The sequence below is a fragment of the Haplochromis burtoni genome, unplaced genomic scaffold (assembly GCF_018398535.1).
Source record: "Haplochromis burtoni strain Fernald_Lab_line unplaced genomic scaffold, NCSU_Asbu1 Contig_132, whole genome shotgun sequence".
Taxonomy (NCBI): Eukaryota; Metazoa; Chordata; class Actinopteri; order Cichliformes; family Cichlidae; genus Haplochromis; species Haplochromis burtoni.
The window spans coordinates 882,768-898,274 of NW_024582493.1; the positions used below are offsets into that span (position 1 = coordinate 882,768).

The following is a 15,507-nucleotide window of genomic DNA, read 5'->3' on the forward strand; positions in this document are numbered from 1 at the left end:
GGCTGCTCCCATACAGGTCCACACTTGCCCTTCTTGCCAAAAAATCCGCTCATTTTCTGTCAGCAGCAAGTCCATCTGTGCTTTTTCTTTTAAAATGCTTTTGTTTGAGCATTTCTTTGAACGTGGTCAGTAAGTATTCTCAGTTTGCTTCATGTTGAGTCCTTAGACTTATTCACAAGAGGTCGACGAACATTTGGAGAGCACTATTGCTCCAAACCTTTGCTAATTTATGACTGCACTTGGAGGATATGCAGCCTGGCTTTCATTGTGTTGCAATCTGCAGTGTTTCATTTGTATTACGCCACAAAAGTACACATTATCTGCATGCCTTAGCTTGGCATGGACTGTGATAGTAATTCTTGTTTTGTTTCACATTTCAGTTGCTTTAAAAGTACCGAAAGCTCAAACACAACATGTCCTGGACTACTACGTCATTTCTAAAGAACGCGAGTTTCCGATGCGAAATGTTTTTGTCCGGTGTAAAAAGTAAATAATGCTGTCTACGTGTCTAATCCCAGAATTTATGTTAATGATAATTAGTTTTTACAGACGCTTTTATCCGAAGCCACTTTGAAATGCTGGAATCTTGTTTTATACAGGAGATTTAGCTTTGGTTTATATCGCTGCCAACCAGCTGTATGTTTGATCAAGGGACACAAACAGTTTAATGTCCCCCTACCAGAGCTTTGAACCTAGCCTGTGTCCTTTTGGCCCAGTCCTCAAACCTCCCACTCTTCTAAGCATTGCCCACTGTGGGTAATCCGTGTGTAAGCGTTGTGCTCTTCTGGCCTCCTGTATGCGATTAATCATTTTTATGAAGGAGTAAAACAAAGACAACTTAAAACACCTTAGCATGTTCATTATCCTGCACTCAGCTAATGCACAGTGTCACCCTGTGCTTGTGACGCACGAATGGTAATCTGGTAGGAAGCTAAATGAGAACACCCCTGGACTGGCTCTATTCTTTGTATGGCAGATCTCTCTGCATGTGGATCGAATCAGAATTATCCACTAATTGACTATTTACAGGGCCCCAGAAAACCCCTAATGGACTTGATATTAAATCCCCCTTAGATATTTAAAGTGTCTTTTTGGAGGGGCTTGCCGAAAAACCAAGCCTTTCCTTTTTTACAAGAGGGCCAAGCTAAGCCCATCAGTGTGCTGAATGGGCCAGCCAAGCCCAGGCGGCTGTTAGATGGGATTATGGGACGACAGTAGAGAAGGGCAGTGCGACGTAGGGGAGAGGGGAGCGGATCTCCCCTCAATGACTTCCAGATGGACTGCAAGTCCCAGCTTCTCTGGCTGGAGATACATACTGGGCTTAGTTAACTTCTGCTCCATAAGGGGCTTAAACGTGGCTTCTTTATAATGAGATTGACTAAGGTTTTATGTGGAAACAGATAACATAAATTTCAATATGCCTGTCCTGCCCTGAAATGCACTATTAAAGCCTCTACTAAAAAACTATTAAGTGGAGTCACTGATCTTTGGTGTGACCCTCCATCGCTTTGTTGTTTTTGTTAAATGTAATTGACTTTAAGGGTTTGTAGGCCGAGATACAGTCATTAACTATTGCTTCTGCTCAACGTTATAGAAGCTCAAGTCAGTCAAGACTAGAATTGTTTTGTCTACTTCCTTCAATGGGAAAAACTGCATAAGTGAAAATAAGAGGGCCAGAAATCATATTTCACCAATACTTATGAAAATAACAGATGAATAAGCATCAATTACAACTGAAAATCTGAAGCTGTGCTGCAAACAGATAAAGCAAAGTGCATACATAATCTATAGTAGTCACAATTAGTAAAAACACTGGTATGGCCCTCTGGGAGCACCCTGGCTGAATGAAGTTTGCTCTGGCAGCTAAAGGAATGTCAGATTACTATTATCAGACAACTTACAGCTCAACATTTCAAGATAGCTGGCTGATGATTTGTTGATTGGAGTGTGAGCGCTCTATGATGAGAACATCCTTCATGTGAACTACATCAGCAGCTGAGAAAGAGATCGAGAAAGAGGTGCTGACAAGAACCAGGACCTGGCCATCAGCATAACTCATGATCTAACGAGAGCTGCATGTGAGGCAAAGCAGTGCCCTCCACGCTGATACACGCATCCTGCTGTCTCTACATTCCTTTCAACAGATTGACTTTTGATTGCAGGACACTTTGACATTTACTGATTATTACCCAAGTGGACACTTGTACTATAAGTACATATTTTGGTTTCGGTTAGACAATGCCGCAAGTGTCAAGTAGTGGTCTTTGTGTTTTATAAATCAGTGGCGTTCAGTGTCAAACCAGTGAGAATTTTCTGGCCCAAAAGGTATAAAAACACTTTTGAGGTTCTTAAAATGAAATCAAGCTGAAGCTGCTCAAAAGCCTTTTAGCAACAAGCTTGTGTACAGAGGAGGGTTTCACTTAAACACCAAGCTTGACATGTTATACCGCAGCCATAGAGTATAGTGCATATTGTGAAAGGGTTTTTTGCAACATCAAAATCTCTAAACTGCAATCAAGATTATCAAACTACTTTGATTTAATGTCTCTTTAAAAATCTCAATGATGTTGAGCAGAATGAGTATTTAAAAGTTTTCAAATCTTTGCTATTTTTCTTTGAGCTCTGCATGTTTGCATGTGAGGAGTGAAAAAGGCCAATAACAGTAAAACTTGGACACTCTGCATCAGTCAAACCACAACCAACACAATGAATTATGCCCAACGCCAACATTTTTCAAATGTCAAATATTTGCTAAGTGAAATTTTGATTGACTCATCGTCATAGACCATAAACTGTCGTTAGGCAGCAAAATCATCTGGAATGCTATTTATGGGACTTGGCATTATTTATCATCAGCGTTTAATAGCTTTAAATATAAATTCTGAACATTTTTCCTCATAATAATAAAGAGTTGTAATGAAATGTCATTTAGTGTCTTTAATTAATTATGTCAGACAGTTAGATTCATGAAAATGTTTATTTATCACATGTGCAAAAATGTCCAAATATTCAAAAATGTTATATTGAATTTACATGAAATAAAAGGACAATGTACAAACCTATATCATTTCGTACAAAGAAGCTTTCGTTGGCAATACAAGTTCCGATTTTTACTGAATGCAGTTCTACTGAGGACGTCCTCTTCCTTGTCCGCTCAGGCTGTTTTATGTTGTGCAGGGATTTTTTTCCTAGTAAGTAATCTGGGAGTCGGACTGGCGAGGCGCTGTCTTTTCTAGTACTCGTGCTGGCTTAACAACAGCTCTTTAAGCTCCCATCTGGTTCCTCCTGAGCACTCTTTGCTGTTCAGTGTGATTTCGAGTCTTCACTTTGGAGCCAAACGTTGATGACCCACCACAGTGCCGTGGCTGAATCTTATACTCGCAACATTTTTTCTTAAGTGCCAGCATCACACGACAAACAAGCTGTAGAAACGTACATATTAACAATTGCCATCATGGTGGATTGTGGTACACCTTTCACTTCATTTATGTATGTACAACAACATGGGGAAAGAGTGTCTTGCTAGCTTTCTAATGCCAGTGCACATGAGTTTATGACGTGAACTTGGATTTATCTTCCTTTATATTTTGATCAGTCTTATTTTACACTGGGTTTAATGCATTCTTGCTCTGCAGATAGAAGTGTAACAACTCTATTTTTGGCACATGTGCATGATTAAAACTCAAAACTAAAGAATAAAATTGCCCATTGTCATTTATTTTGGTGAGCCAATCCCATGTACACCAATCTGCTGCTATAAGAAATACCGATCGACTCATCGTCACCCAACATGGAATGGACTGTTTGTCAAAATGAGAACAAAGTGTATGTTGGTGTAGTTCAAGTGTTCAACACACTGAAATCTCCACGATGAAGCAAAAAGCCAGAGGTGGACTCGAGATGACAGCACAGCTTTGACTCGATCGAGGTCACACACTTGAAGTTGTGCTACAATATGTACTTCTGTCTATCTAGCATTTGATTGGCTCGTGGTATACACAAAGACATACCACAGAAGTCATTAAAAAGACAGATTTGGGACATGACCAGATTGTTTTTGGGGTCTTTTTATGCATTTTATTGACATTAATTTTAAAAAAGGAATTACCAGCGACCGTTCTTTATTTTGGGACTGAAAAGCACTCGCTAAACTAAACAGGGCAGCTGTTAACTTCTGCTTATTTAATTTTCTTTGTCCTCCTGCTAAGTGTTTTTCTGCTAATGCTACCTTGATAGGACAAGACACTGACAACCGTAACACTTTTTGTACCCGTAGCGATGTCTCTGACATACCTCAAGTGTCATTCAAACCAATGATTTGCATTTGAGTGTGACCGAACCGCCCCACTCCACCTGATCACTGGCTTATAGCACATCTGACTAAGTAAAGAGCAGGTCTGTCACTGTTTGCCACCTACAGCATTGGATGGAATATTGATTCAGTATGAACACGTGGGTGTAAAGGATATTGGTTTTCAGTTTGCCTGCAACATGACTGTAGTTCATTAGCATTGCTTGGCACTGACACCCCACAGTGGGATTCTGGAAACCTTCATATGAGAAAACTGATGTCTCCAGTGACCGACATTAGCTGTCAGTCCAGTTACTTCCTGTGCTACTCAGCCCAACTTGGTACTGATAAGCCGGCTCCCGGATGGATATTGTACCCTGTGCTGAATAGCTGGAGAAATCTCGGTGAGGTAGGAGTGGCGATCCTGGTTTCCTGTGGTACAGAGGTGGATGACCTGAACTATCTCTGGATCCCGGGAAAGATGGAGAGCTTGATGAAGAAGAGGTTGAAGGTGGTATCACAGGCAGACCTCGCTGGACTGCGGCCGAGTTGTAGACGCCCAAGTCAGCTTGTGGTCGTGACACCACCGATGATGCCGGGTGTGGCACCACAGGCGCGACCGTGGCTGAGTTGGTGAAGTGAGCAGTAAAAGGCTGGTAGGGTACGCCTTCCATGCCGTAGCGAGGGTACGGCTGCACTGTAGCCCACATATTACAATTAATTGAAGGAGAGTTGGTTAGGTCATCTGCGTCTGCCGCCCCGGATCCAGACTCTGTTTCCATACCACCATACATACACGCCTCTCTAGAAGTGATTGCCTCAGTGCGATATGGATGAGAGAGTAAGGGTGATTCGTAAGAAGGAGGCGACCGAAAGTAATGCTCATCTGAGACTGCAGTTGATGTCTCCAGGTATGACCGTTTACATCCGAGCTCCAAGTGTCGCCCGTTATCTGCAACGTTGTTACAAAGAAAACTGCAGTTAATGGCAATTGCAGCCAATGGCGTCTGTGATGTTGCACACTTATCAGCAGAACATACCTCTGTGTTTGAAGCAGTGATAAAGAAGATTGGGATCTCTGCTTTGTGGGAAGTGAGTAGAAATGGGATCTTGGGAGTCTGGGTTAGACAAAGGAACCCCAGTATCATACTGGTAAGAGGACAGTACTTGAGGATGCCCCGCGAGAACTCCTGCTCCAAGTTTCCCCGCTAGGTGACTGTGCGTTGAAATGAGCCTTTGGCGAACCATGCTCTTTGAAATCACAGGATACTCTTTCCTGTAGGTGAGTAGAAGTGATAGAGTAGAAGTATATTTAGTTTGCTGTGTATACATACCCTCACTGACAGTTATAGTGTCCTAAATGGATTTATGAGATCAGCTTTACTTTCCTGGTTCCTTTTTCTGTAAACATACCCTTGAAGTCTTGAGACACGCAGATCTCCTTCTTCACTGCCTCGGAATCCTTTAGCAAATGGATTGTTTTCTATTTTCAGCTGAGTGATCTAGGAAAATGAGACCTTAATAAAGCTGTTATTCTGAAAAAGTCCCTGCTGATACTGGGCAAGAGCTTTTATAGTTACATTTCCATTTCATCAGTCTATAACTGTGAGCTCTGACCAAAACGGTCTGACTCTACCCTTTAAAAGCAAAAAGACTTCACATTATGTCTTCATACTTTAATTAGAATTAATTAATTGATAAAAAGATTAATAATTCTAATCAATTTGTCTTAAAAACTCCCTGGAAAGCAAAATGCTGAAGCAAGAGTAGTGACAGGCAGGGCTGGACTGATGATCGGGCATTTGCCCGGTGGGCCGCTCGTGATTTTTCATTTTTATGGGTTTTATTTCTTTTCTTTTTTTAACAGTATAAATGAATGGTGGTGGATTGGCCAGTTGGTCATGATCGACTCTGGGCTGGACAATTACAGCTGAGGAGGTCAAAGGAAAACAAAGGAACGCGATTTGTCCCGTACTACTTCAGCTAGAAAGTTGATCGGCTGATCGGCTTTTTTCTCTGCGCCGGAAAGAGGAAACCAGCACAGGTCACGCTAAACAACAGCAGCACGTTTAAGCTTGATCAGCTGTTGTTAGAATTGATTTAATATTAATTTCTAGTATCAGCTGATGTTTGCTGGAGCCACAGCTGCAAAGCTGCTGGTCATGATGTTGGTTTGGATATGTGGTGAGAGGGAAACATGAAGATGAAACCAGGAGATGTCCTTACTGGATCATCAGAGCTGTGATGGAGAAACAGGTTTACCTTTTAGGTGACATGAATGAGTTGAAGTTATGAACTGTTTCTGAGAGACAAATAACCACCAGGATCCTTTTCTAAGTAGCTGACAGCTGGTAACTGTGCAGGGGCGGGTCTAGCAAAGTGTTGCCAGGGGGGCAGGTGGCACAAAGAAATACTTTTCTTTCTTATTCTCATTTAAAATGTCTCGCTTTTAATTAATAATTATCTGAATCTTACAACCAAAGTTTTCATCTGATGTAAAATGTATAGAAATCCATTATTAGTATTCAGTAAATATTAAGTCTAATATACCCTAGTAAGTTATAGTATTCTTTCCTTTGGGAAGGTACCATCTGTGCAGTCTGCAATTCTGTTGAAGAAAGATGTTGAATCTATTTAATTACTGGAGAAAAATAATAGATTTCTGTGCATTTGTTTTATACGTGCATTAAATTAAAATCGGTTTTGTCAATTAAGCATCTTGAGGCAGAGGGTGGGGGAGTGGTTCCCTATTTTTTTCTTTTCTTTTTTTGCTGGGAGTTGGCAACCCTATTAGTGAGGTATATGTAATTATAAATTAGGTTGTTTTATATTTTTGCTAAGTACTGTTTAGAATACCAGAATAGGGAGGATGGTGTAGGTTTAAGTTTATTATAAAGGCTTTATGGCTTTTCCTATAATACCTGGTGGGCCGGTCACTAGTCAAAATGCCCGGGCTGATTTTTTGTCCCAGGTGTCAGGGCTAGACAAGATAACATCTCCCATATTGGCTTCTCTTCACTGGCTAAATATCCTGCTCATCACGTATAAGGTCTTGAATGATCAGGTCTCATCTTATCTAAAAACCTCATAGTATCTTATAACTATAATAGTTAGAGCACTCTCAGACTGCTGACTTACTTGTGGTTGCTGGTGCATTTAGAATGTAGAATAGGAGGCAGGTAGGTGTGTTCACACCTTGCTCCATACTCTACACCCCTCTGGTACTGTAGCTGTAAACAAACATTGCTTAGCACAGCAGCTATCTGGCATTTTGGCTAAATTAAACTCAAAGAGGTTCAGGGGAAAGCTGGATGGCAGTGCTGTTTTGCCCTCCAGGTGGGTGTGTCCCCACAGATAGGTCTAGGCCGTTGGGAGTTCCCAATGATGGACTGAGTCTTTTTCATTCACTGTGGGTTCAGACACCACTTTGGATTAAATGATTAGTTATTATTCATCTCTGGCTCTCTTCCACAGTGTATTACCCCCCCCCCCCCCAGTCTGATTTTACAGACGACTCCTTCCTTCGTCCTGTTCTTCTCACTGTTCACCAAAGAGTTATAAAAATATGATCTTCTCAACTATAAAGAAAAGGAAAATGATTTAAATTAAGTGAATGTCTCTATTTTAAAAAAAAAATCATGATGTGATATTATAGTATATAGTATACCAGAAATCTGTTCACTATTTTTATTACAAATTATATCAGTAAGGAAGCTGACTAAATATTAACTGATAATTTGTGGCAAAGGGGTGGGATTAAATAAGTGTGTACAGAACGGCAGCTACATTGAAATGTATTGATTTTTTTTATATAGTATTTTATTTCTCTCTTATTTCCTTTCTAAATGTATATTGTTTACAGGTTTGAACTAAAAAGGACCAAAGTGCTTAAAGGATGTTGATAATTGTCGGGGTTATCTCTGTAGTGTTGTTGTTCTTTGCCTTCCAACATAAAGTGCCTTGAGGCAATGTCTGTGGTGATTTGGTGTTATCTAAATACAGCTGATAAATGGAAAATTCAGTCACTATTCCTGTCAAGGTTATTCCTAGTGCTTCTGCAGTACTTCCATACTTCCTTCCTCTTGAAAATCACTTCCCGGGAATCCTGTTCTGACCACTTGCACCAATGTACAGTGAACATGTGCTACAGTTAAGGCTGGCGGTCCTGCTGATGTACTGCATTGAGACTCCTGATGTTTGCTCTTAGGGTTTTAGAAAGAGAACAGCAGTGAAGACCTTCGACATGAAAGTCAGCTCAGTTTGTCACAGAAGTCGTTTTGTGTCTTAACCAATTTTATCTCCACAGAGAAACTGGAAGTTGCCTGAACAAGATTTGGGGAGTGATCTAAAAATAGGGGGAAGCATGAAAACAGCTTTAATTATTTATTATTGGTATTACCTTTATTTAACCAGGAAGTCCCACTGAGATAGACATAGAAACTAAAAACATGAAGTTGCGTGGTTATGGTTGCTTTTTGTTTGATTTTTGCTTTATGTGGTCAGGGTTATGGTGCTTTTCCTCACATTTAGATAAAACACTTAATACCCTCTGAGCACTCAAGACTATTCTAAACCAAATGCTAATTATTATAGCATACATTCGAGACATACCTTGTGGTTTTGATAAGAGGTTACGGAGATGAAGGCTGTCTCGTGAAAGACATGGGTGCAGTAAGCAGTGTTCTTTGATCCAAAGGCATTGTTCTCATCAGCTTTGACTATGTGTAGCCTGGGCTGGTACTTGTGCATGGAGTTCAAGATGATCTAGCAAGAAAAAAGAAGGCATTTATTTTCAAAATTACTGAGCATACCTGATGTGAATGGTGACTAGAGGACACACACATCAATCAGCTACAGTACAGCATTAAAACCACAGACTCCACATCATACCACAGAAACGTCTCAAAACAGTTCAACACAACTAAGCCAGTGACCCAGCTTTCAAACTTCCTAGATGATCCAGTTGAGCATTTGTGAAGTATGGACAACAAACTGGATTCATGGAGATCCCACTCTGCAACTCACAAGACAAAACGATGCAATATCCCTGTGCACAGTGCTTTTGGAGGGCTAAAGGATGAATCCATGTAGATCAACTCAGCTTTTCTGTTATTTGCTTTTCACCCAGAGTTTGGAAAGCTACAGGCTGAACTTAAAGAATGAATCAACATAAAAATGTTTTTAGTCTGTGATAACCAGGGTTTAAAATTGAAGATGTAGAATCTTCAGTTAATGAGCAATTAAAGGTGATACATGCAAATTAATGCATATTACTCTTGAACAATTAATCATTTCCAGTGACAGCATGACAGCTTCCACTGCCCACCCTCAACACATCAACTTGTCCTTATCCCTGTGTGCGTAAAATAAAGTGGTGTTTGCTGTATTTCATCATCTTGCTAGCGCTGCATAAGAGAAAGAAGCAGAAGTTATTTCATTTTAAAAGCAGAAACTTATAAAAGAGGGCAGTAATTTCAAATAATTATCAGCAAATATACAAAGCGTTCCTCTGCAGTTTGTCACAAATATAGCTGTTAGCTAATGTGTGGTTGCTATATTTCCCAGAAAGATAAAAAAATGTTACTGTCATAATAAGAGATGGAGAAAGAAATACCAAAGAGAGGACAGGAGGAAGCTGAGAGAGTAACATTTAAATCTTAAATATAATTTCCTTATTAATTTTAGAGTTTATAAATCAGATGTTTTGCTTAAATATGTTTTGGTGAAACAAAATGAAAAACAAACACACTGATTTGTGTTGCTGAAAATAAGAAAACATAACACTGTACCCGGGGTTTAGTTAAAGTTTAGTGGAGGCTAAAACGGTGGGTTTGCAGTACTGTGGGGAAAATCTGCAGTAATGCAGTATGTTGAAGTGATACAGAGCAGGTTGTGGTATTCATGGTCGATGATTAGATTCTGAATTCTTCCTTTTATATTAGCTTCATAGTGTCAGAGGCTGAAAATCTGAGGTAATCCAGAGCAGCAGCACATGTCAAGCACATGAGCTCAGAAAAAGTTATTATGTGACTTGTTTTTCAGCAATGGAAAATAATAAAATTGATAATAGATAGCATTTATGATTAACCACATTTTTTAAGTTCAGTGAAGTTTAGTTTCACTGGCCACAATCAGGCTCGATTACTGCCAGACCTGTTAAACCAGTAGATAGACGAGTCTGACAAAGTGAAGGAGGCTTGTGCCTCAATCTAAGGGAACAGCTGAGAAGACAAGGTCACTGACATCTGTCAGCCTGAACAGAGTCACAGAGTCATTTCCAAGGCTTTGGGATTCCAGCAAATCACAGTGAGAATCATTTCTCCACACATGGAGAAAACTGGAAGTGCTGGTGAACCTTCCCATGAGTGGCTGGCCTGCCATGGGCACATCTAAAGAACTGCAAGCCTCACTCGCCTCAGTTATGGTCAGAGTTTATGATTCAACAGTAAGAAAGAGACTGGACAGAAAGGGTGTCCATGGTAGAGTTCAAAGGAGAAAACCACTGCTGACCAAAAAGAACATCAAAGCTCATCTCACATCTGCCAAAAAACATCTTGATGATCCCTGAAAATATTCTGTGGACTTAAATCCATTTGAGATACTTTGGTATAATCTTAAACACACTGTTCATGCTTGAAACGCTACAAGTGTAGTTGAATTAAAACAATTCTGCAAAGCAGAACCACACATTCATCTGAAAGACTCATTGCAGTTCTTGCTGCCAAGGGTGGCACAACCAGTTATTAGGTTTTTCAAAATGGGCCAGGAAGGTTTGACTAACTCGTTTCCCTTTATACATTAAATCATCACAACTGCATTTTGTATTTGCTCAGCTCCCCCTATTAAAAAACGTTTGATGATTTGAAACATTTAAATGTGACAAATATGCAAAAAAGTAAGAAATCGAGCAGGGGAAAATACTTTATCACTGCACTGGAAGATTACCAATAATCTTAGTGTTATGGTAAATGAACTGGAATGTATGCAGCGCCTTTCTAATCAAGTTAATCTCGGTTAAAAAAACAAGTTTTAACAACAGGTAGAACTTATCTCACAGCATGAACACTGACACCAAATAATCATAATTACTGTTTTTGTTGCAGATGGTCTCCGTGCCACTGACACTGTGTGTGTGTGTGTGTGTGTGTGTGTGTGTGTGTGTGTGGGGGGGGGATGCTGTGTTCACTAAAAAATATGAAATCATTTTGAATTAGACGGCTGGAAAAGTAAGGGCTGTAGGGACATTTTGCAAATAAACAGTTTAACTGTAACACGACTGGCTATAAAAATAGGAAGCAGTTCGTCACCATCTCCAAAAAACGTCAAATTGTGGAACAATTTTGTAACAATTTCTGTTTTTAGCGTAAGATATAGTTCCATTCAGACACTGTCCTTTTCAGAAGAGGCTTTGCATATTTCAGCAAGACAATTCTAAACTGCATACTGCATCTATTACAACAGAAATAGATGAAAACAATTGGATCAACCCAAAATGAAAAATATCACAGAGGAAATCAGAGACTGTTGAGCAGTCACAATCCTCTCTCCTCTTTTCCCAGATGATATTTTGGACTCTTGTTCAGAGGTTATGCTACACAGTTGTAAATATTGCCCTGTTACTTGCATTAAAATGACCTTATTTCTTTCTTAAAATGGTAATTGTTTTCAGTTTGGACATTTATTATGTTTTTGTGCAAATCAATGCAACTCTCACTTATGTCTTCCTGTAAATATGAAACAATGAATTCCAGACTGTGTAATGTCAGTGTGTAGCAGTTTTAAAACAGACCTTTTTAAAATGTTAACAACCTTTCTGGCTGAATGCCCTGCAGGCCAACGTCTCCCATGTGCACACTATGCTTGTTAAAGTACCAAACATTTCCCTCTGAATCTCATCTTAAACGGAACCCTTTAGTTGTAACATGATTAACGCGTTGAGTGAGATCTTGATGTTTCATTTCCATCACAGGTGAGTGTTGCTATGTGCCAGTATATAGCAGGTGGCATGTGTGTAGTGTTTACATTGTTAGGTATCTGCAGGTCAGCTCAATAGCATCACTCTTCTCCCAGTGCTGTGTCCAGTGAAGCGTTAGCAACAGTAGGGCAGGGTCAGCGCTAGTCCAGCTCTGTCAGGGCTGATAATCGTCAAGCTATGCACCTCGACTCCCTCCTTCTTTTGCCAGACACTCTCCTGAGGAGTCTTCACCTCCAGGGAACTCCCAAAGAGAATCAAAGGTTGAAGAGGGCATGGGGAGCTAGGCTCAGGTTCAACAGTGACCAGCGCCTCACTCACTTGCTTCTGTTGCTGAGGCAGGGTGGAGACAGAGATAAAGCTATTGGCTGGTTCAATGGAGGCTCTCTGTTGACCTTTGTCTGCTCTGCTGTCTGGCTGCTGTTTGGGGGTGATACTGGAGACTCTTGGGTGACTGAAAGCACTGATCAGGGAAGCCCTCTTAGATCAGTGAAGAGTTAAAAAATTGCTTTCATCTCAGCTGATTAAAAATGGGGATTACTGACTTTGATTGAGATGAGTCCTGAAAAGGCAGTGAGTTATTTTCTGTAGTAAAGTAAATGATTTCATTGGCCATATTACAGCCAGTGAAATCATTTTAAAATGTTTCTTTCCATTATTACAACAATGGGTCGGATGGTGTTTGGTGAGATCTGGATTCCTACGAAACTCAGAGTTAACCCTTAAATATATCATTTACTATTATTGTTAACACATCTATATATTTTTAAATGAACTGTTGAAAAGCACTTAGGCTAGTTATAGATGCACCACAGTTTTGTTGTTGTTGAGGTTTTAAAGGTGCATAAGTGACAGATTAATGTCTGTACACATAACACAATGATAAACGGACTTGTCCTTTTATAATACTTTCCTACACATATACATATTTTTCTTCATGAGTGTTTTCTATCCAACATTTACACACGTTCATACTCTGATGGATACACTGAAGAGCAACTTATTCATTTCTTAAAAGCATCTTTTGGCTAACAGCAGCTAATCCTGAGTAGCTAGCGTCTGTTTGCTGGCAAGAACGAGCAGATAGTTTCTTTTGGTGATGTAGAACAGGTTGCATTGCCAAAAGCGAATAGCAGTTGAATTAACGTCTGTAACTGACTGTGATGTCACCAAGTATTTAGTTTTTTAGGCATGAATTACAAAAAGAGAAGCTGTGACCTGTGTTGACACCTGACTCGTGATGAATTATAACTGGTTAAAGCACTTTGACTGAATCAGAAGCAAAGTGGGGCCAGAGCCACTGAGTTAGCAGCTTTTTCCTTTGTGCTATTTTTATTTTTTAATTAAGGAATATTTCCGTTTTACCTTAAATGCTTCTCTGTGCACACATGTTCCTGCAAAAGGTGGAAGATGTACAAAATCAAGCCCATCCCTGTTTTAAAAACATTCTAGGACCTGTTTAGCCTTTTCCACAGGTCACTGGAGCACAGGTGCTACATCTTCAGTGTGATACCTTATTTCTAAACTCTGGTTCCAGCCTTGGATAAAACACAACATAAAATATTGAGAATATCAAACATTTAGATGCTGTTTTTGACCACTAAATAGCCTCTAATTACATTATTATATTATCTCATGAATTTCCAATGTGAGAATTTTTCTATCACAATTCATTTACTACTACTAAACTTGTAATTATTGATGCCACACTAAACAGCCTATGAACAGTGAGAGCTATGGTCAAAAGTATTATTTTCACATTATACAAAGAGCATAATCAGGAGTTCTGTCGCTCTACTAAAAGAGGCACTGTTTCACTGCACACCTCCTGGTCTGCGCGTCATCTGGGCCCTGCCTGGCCTCTAACTTGCTCTGTCCTCATTACTCGCCCTTATCACTAGCAAGGCACTCAACTCAATCTGACAGCAGGCCCCGCCACTGATCTGAGAGGTTATGAACCTAATGAGCCCGCCCATTGATGGGATGGCTTCAGACAAGCTATCCCAGGATCCCCCTGGGGAGTGCTGCCACAGTCGCACTCTTCACCTCCCTCTGCAGTTCTCTCTCTTACACACTTCATCTCTTCATTCCATCTTTCCATCATGAATCAGCCTGTGAAAAACAGCACGATGATATTGCTGCTCACATATCTATCAGTCCGATATTCAGTTCAATTCAGCTTTATTTACACAGCGCCAAATCACAACAACAGTCGCCTCAAGGTGCTTTATACTGTAAGGTAGACCCTACAATAATACATACACAGAAAACCCCAACAATTATGTGGCCCCTATGAGCAAGGACTTTGGCGACAGTGGGAAGGAAGAACTCCCTTTTAACAGGAAGAAACCTCAGCATAAACACAAACATTTTCTAAACATAACCAGGTTTTGGTGCATAAATCTCACTGAGATCTGGGCTTGACATCAGCCCACGTTCGTTAAAATCCAGCTTTCAGCTGCTTATCCAGGTCCAGGTTGCCATTGTTGGAATTTAAGCAATGATGCTCAGGCCTCCCTCTCCCCTACACCTCCCCAACAGCTCTTCTGGCAGGGCACCAAGGTGCTCATTGGCTCAGTTATATTATCTCTCCAGAGTGCCCTGGGCCTAACCCTGGACTTCCTCCCATATCAACAATCCTGAAACACCCAGGAGCCATACAGGATGTTGACCCCGTTTGACATGGAGGAATATTAGCAACAGAACCACATCATCAGCAAAATACAGAGAGGGGATTCTAAGACCACTTAAACTGACACGCCATAGTTGCACTTATAGTTTATAATAGCTATCCAAATAATGTTTACAGATACATTACATAGAGGTAGTAAGTAAGTAAGTAAGTAAGTAAGCCGGTCTCCAGATTACTTATCCAAGCTTCTTTTAAAATACACTGCTGCTCGTCATCTCCGCTCACAGACTCAGAGTCTCTTAGTTGTTCCCCGTACACGACTGAAGACAAAAGGGGGCGGAGCCTTTCAGTCTGTTGCACCAAGGCTGTGGAACAGTTTACCACTACAATTACGTTTGCTTGACTCTGTGGATTCTTTTAAAAAACAGTTAAAAACTCTTCTGTTCAAACAAGCCTTTTGTTGATCTACATATTTTATATTTTTTACATTATTTACATTTGATCTTTTACATTGTATATAATGTCTATTGATTTTATTGTTTATTTTAATATTTAATTTGTGTACAGCGCTTTGTGATTGCCTGTCTGTGAAAAGCGCTTAATAAATAAAGT

The 15,507-nt window shown here is 40.1% G+C and overlaps 1 protein-coding gene across 1 annotated transcript in view; it reads right to left on the reverse strand.

Annotated features, from left to right (window-relative positions):
- Positions 1-2,705: 2,705 nt before the first annotated feature.
- LOC102308303 (T-box transcription factor 4) overlaps positions 2,706-15,507 on the reverse strand; it is a 38,399-nt gene continuing 25,597 nt past the window's right edge. Inside the window, exons 5-8 of the mRNA XM_005930854.3 lie at positions 8,903-9,055; positions 5,705-5,793; positions 5,332-5,567; positions 2,706-5,243 (exon numbers count right to left, since the gene is read on the reverse strand). Coding sequence (XP_005930916.1) covers positions 4,588-5,243; positions 5,332-5,567; positions 5,705-5,793; positions 8,903-9,055 — 1,134 coding nt within the window. The 3' untranslated portion in view covers positions 2,706-4,587. The remainder of the gene's footprint in view (positions 5,244-5,331; positions 5,568-5,704; positions 5,794-8,902; positions 9,056-15,507) is intronic.